Source organism: Buceros rhinoceros, unplaced genomic scaffold (genome assembly GCF_000710305.1).
Source record: "Buceros rhinoceros silvestris isolate BGI_N320 unplaced genomic scaffold, ASM71030v1 scaffold36686, whole genome shotgun sequence".
Lineage (NCBI taxonomy): Eukaryota > Metazoa > Chordata > Aves > Bucerotiformes > Bucerotidae > Buceros > Buceros rhinoceros.
Window position 1 is genome coordinate 8,451 of NW_010416403.1, and position 4,127 is coordinate 12,577.

Consider the following 4,127-nt stretch of genomic DNA (forward strand, 5'->3'; position numbering starts at 1 on the left):
CTGCTGCTTTAGTCATGGCTCTGTGACACTTCAAATTTCCCTTGAGAAAAGCACATTTTGCCCTGGAGGAGCCATTGTCTTCAAGACAGATATTTCCAACAGGACATGCAAGCACGTCAGAAAGGTTATTTTCGCTGTTTGCTGCCTTGTCCTGTATAGTGGCTTCAGCAGCAGGGGAGAACTATGTTCCTTGGAAGACCAAAGTGAAGTGACGAAGATGGAGTTCCGGACAGACACAACTCACTTTGAGGACATGACATTTACCAGTGTGCTGGTTCTGCCAAAAGCCATGCCTGTCACCAGCACTCTCACAGAAAAGAAAACCATGGCATTCAAGTACAAGCTGGTAGGCACCTCTGACCTTCCTTGATTCACATCCACCATAGTGGCCAGGGTGTCCATCATCATAGCAGCCACATTGGAGCAATACTCTGTGGACCAGAACACCACGACTCTGTAAGAAAATGTGGATGACATCTCAAAGGATGTGAGCCTTCATGGAGACATTTCTGAGACTGACCAAGGAGCAATTGCCGGTTGAATCACAAAATAAAAGGTTTTCCTGCAGAATCCATGCACACTGGTTGTTTGCTTTCCCAGGAGTAGACCTCTTATGCAGTGATGCACCAGTGATTCTGAAAACGAGATGCGTAAAGCTAGCCAAAGCCCAAGGTCAGGAAGGCAAATGAGGGGAGCCTGTAATGCTGTTAAACTGCCTCCTGATAACTGGATAAAGAGCAGGAGACTCAGCAGTGGCCTAGGCAGAGAGGGGACGCTGCAAGCCCAGAGGATGGCCACTTCACCTTCTTGCCCCATCACCAGACTAGGGCAGAGATATGGGATGATGTCACCTGTTCTGGTGCCAGGCACTTGCTGTTAGGAGAGATGCCTCACTGCTCTGCAGAGAGCTCCAGCTTTCTTCTCCACCTGTACAGCCTACTTAAAGATGCGATTACACCGACCAACTTTAATTTGCAGCAGCAGCGGATCCTTTAGCCATGACTTCCCCTATGCTTTTGGCAGCAAATTCCAGGCAGTGCCAGTCCAGGGTTTTGCGTATCCAAAGCTACCTTCATAGCTGTCCAAGTGAGTGGCCAGCGCTGTACAGCATGACACACTGAGGGAGTGCAGCATTTCTTCCACCACCTGCCTTTCACCATTCCCTGTGTGTGCCATTCCCAGATTGACACTGATTGGCAAAACACCCCAACCTGGCTGTGCACAGGCTGAGACATACCACAGCACTTGTCATGATCTGCTGCTCACACTGCCACACTGGGCTAATGTTTCCCCTCATCTTGTCCCTAAAAGGAGTATATATCACACTGGCACTGGTAAGGCTGTTTCACATTCCAGATGAGACTGTGTATCAGGACGCTATATGCAGAATCCCATTACAAATTGACTGTTGTTTCACAGGTTTCCCTGTTTCATTGTTCAAGCAAAAATTAATGCACTCACAGCTTACATGACAGGAACATTTTAGAAGAATATTTTTCACTGCTTGTCTTTTGAACTTCCAGCATTGCTTCTCAGTGACAATTCATGCAGCTGAAGGAAAAACACAATGCAGTATCAGTTCAGAAGCTGCCATCACATATACCCTGGCATTTACTATGAAAAGGATTTTAACTACTTCTTTTCTTGAAAAATATAATTTGCAAAGAAACAATAGGATGTCAACATCTGGGTGGATAGAAGAGCAGCTTTGTAACTTCTTTGCACGTTACATGCTGTGGTTTGAAGCACTGTTGAAGTCTGTTTTCTAAACTTACAATGTCTGAACCCAGACTGAGATGAGCAAACTTTGGAAGGCGTTGGAGGAAGAAGCGAGGTATTTCCACTCCTCATTACAGTCACCCTGCAGGCATATCCATGGCAGGAGACAATGGGTGTCTGATGCTAGCAAACCTGCCTACTGATTTCAAAACCTTCATGTCTCCAGATGGGATACTTGCTGGAGTTAAATATGCCTAATCCTTTTCCTGGGATGTCTCATGCCGTGTCTGTGTGTGTGTGTGGACCTCATGAAGCAAATATGAAACATTTGACAGCAACAAACTAGAAAGGCCAAAATCCTAACAGGATAGACAAGCATGGGGATACCTGACTTCTGGGAACTTGGGCAAGTTATTTCATGTCTTTTAGCATTTTAATTTTCCTTTCTAACTTGCATGTCTCTTGTATTACAAATTCTTCAAGCAGTTTCTTTCCAATCTTTATAGTCTTATTTGTCTAAAACACTTACATGTTACTGTGGAATAAATAGTAACAAGACCAATACAATGAGTGGGTAGTTTGAGTAAAGTATATTTTTCCAGCAGAACACAAAAGATGGAACAGAGACGGATTTAGGAAAGGTCTTGTCAACTGCCTGATTCACTTCTCCAAATAAATGCTGAGTGTTTTTGTGATGTAAAGTTGGAGCCATCAAAACACCAGGAGGGTGTTAGCACAGACTAGCTGCTAACTAAAGACCCATCGCTGTGCTCATTTATGTGACGGAGGTACCACCTGGGCTTGAAAACTGAAAAAAAACCCCAACAACCCACTCTTTTAGGTACGCCACCACACATTTCCATGGAGGTTTTATTAAATGCTACACACTAAGGCTTCCACAGTTGGTAGGTTCAAGAAATAGTTATATTGGACCTCACAGGCAGACTTGCTGTGAAAATGGAGCAGGAGGTTCCTGTCAACTTCTGCTGCATCTGCTGTAGCTGTTTTTATATAAATAACAAACTCTTTGGACCTTGGAATCAATATTCTTTTTTCTTTTTTTCCTTTTGAATGAAGGATGCCTGAAGTCTTTCAAGGACCCGACAGCAAAGAGTTTGATCTTTGCCCCCTTTGGGATTACTTCTGAAGAGTAGCTCTGCTGTGGAGCTGGTGGGATTTGGGCAGGTCAGAAGGGAGGGAAAGGGTGGAAAGACAGTAAAGAGAAGGCACACATAAGGGGAAGATAGCTATATTATCTGCTCATGATTCAATTTTAACCTTGCAAAGATTTTGGAAATGTTCTATTTTTATAGTTTCCTGAAGCAAAAATAGAAATTTTTCTCTTTCCAGTAACCATGGAAACATAAAAACAATGATTAATGGAAATTATCTGTACTTGTGGGATCAGGTTTGTGTTATTGCTGTCGACACAGAATTTAAGCCACGCATGCATCCTCAGCAGTGTGACCTGGCAAGACTGCCACAGCCAAGAGGGAATGAACCTCATGAGGGTCCTCGAACATCTGGAGCAGCTGGAGCCACTGCTGTTCTGAAAGATATTAACTCTAGCTGCTGTTGGTTCAAGCTATAACTGCTTTCAGCAAATGATTTTATGAACAATTAAATCCTGAAACTGTGACCTCGTCTGAGTGCGTGTTTCATAGTCCAAAAGACTTAGTAGTCACCAGCACTTCAGCTCCCTTTATGTCCCCTTAAATCTCTCAAAGGAAAGATCAGCAAGGCATGCAGTGCCCCAGAAGCAGTCATCATTTATCTCTGTTTAAAGGGAGGAAGATTCCTTCATACTGTTTTTGAATAAGATAGTCTCTTATTACCTAGTTCCTTTGCCTTTGTCTTTCTAGCCTTTAAAATTACACAGGCTCTTCAGACAAGCTACTGCTTTAAGACACAAATGTGGATTAAATGGTATTGATTTGTTTGATCTTTGCATGTACATCCTCTCCTTTACTGCTTAAACCTGCTGCTTTTTTTGCAAAGTTGCCAGTCTCCCTTTCACATTTCTTTAAGTAACCTGCCAGCTTCCCAGACAAGAAGTTGCATGGGGCCGCCTTTTCCAATTGCCTCTGCTGGGAGGGAAGGGCTCCTTAGTTGCACTAGGTAAATCTTAATTGAAACAAAACAAACTCCTGACCAGCCTAGCCTTTATTCACATTACATGCAAGCATTGGTTTCTAATCTTTTTCCCTTTCAAAACCAGTTCTAACGCTCTTGTGCGTGCAGACATACAGGAGGCCAGTAATGGAAAGTCAATATGAATGGAAGACCAAGAAGAAATGAGTCTTTTTCCCAGTTAATCTAAATGATTTTTCAGTTAATAAAGATCACAGTATGGTTGTATAGATTAATTACTCAGGCAATGCAGAAGGTCAGATATTCAATTTGTTTCC

General features: G+C 43.1%; 1 protein-coding gene across 1 annotated transcript in view; it reads left to right on the plus strand.

The window, feature by feature from the left end:
* The window catches only part of ARRDC5 (arrestin domain containing 5), a 5,682-nt gene extending 5,312 nt beyond the window's left edge, over positions 1–370 (plus strand). The window contains 1 exon segment of the mRNA XM_010137790.1: positions 13–370. Coding sequence (XP_010136092.1) covers positions 13–370 — 358 coding nt within the window.
* Positions 371–4,127: the final 3,757 nt, after the last annotated feature.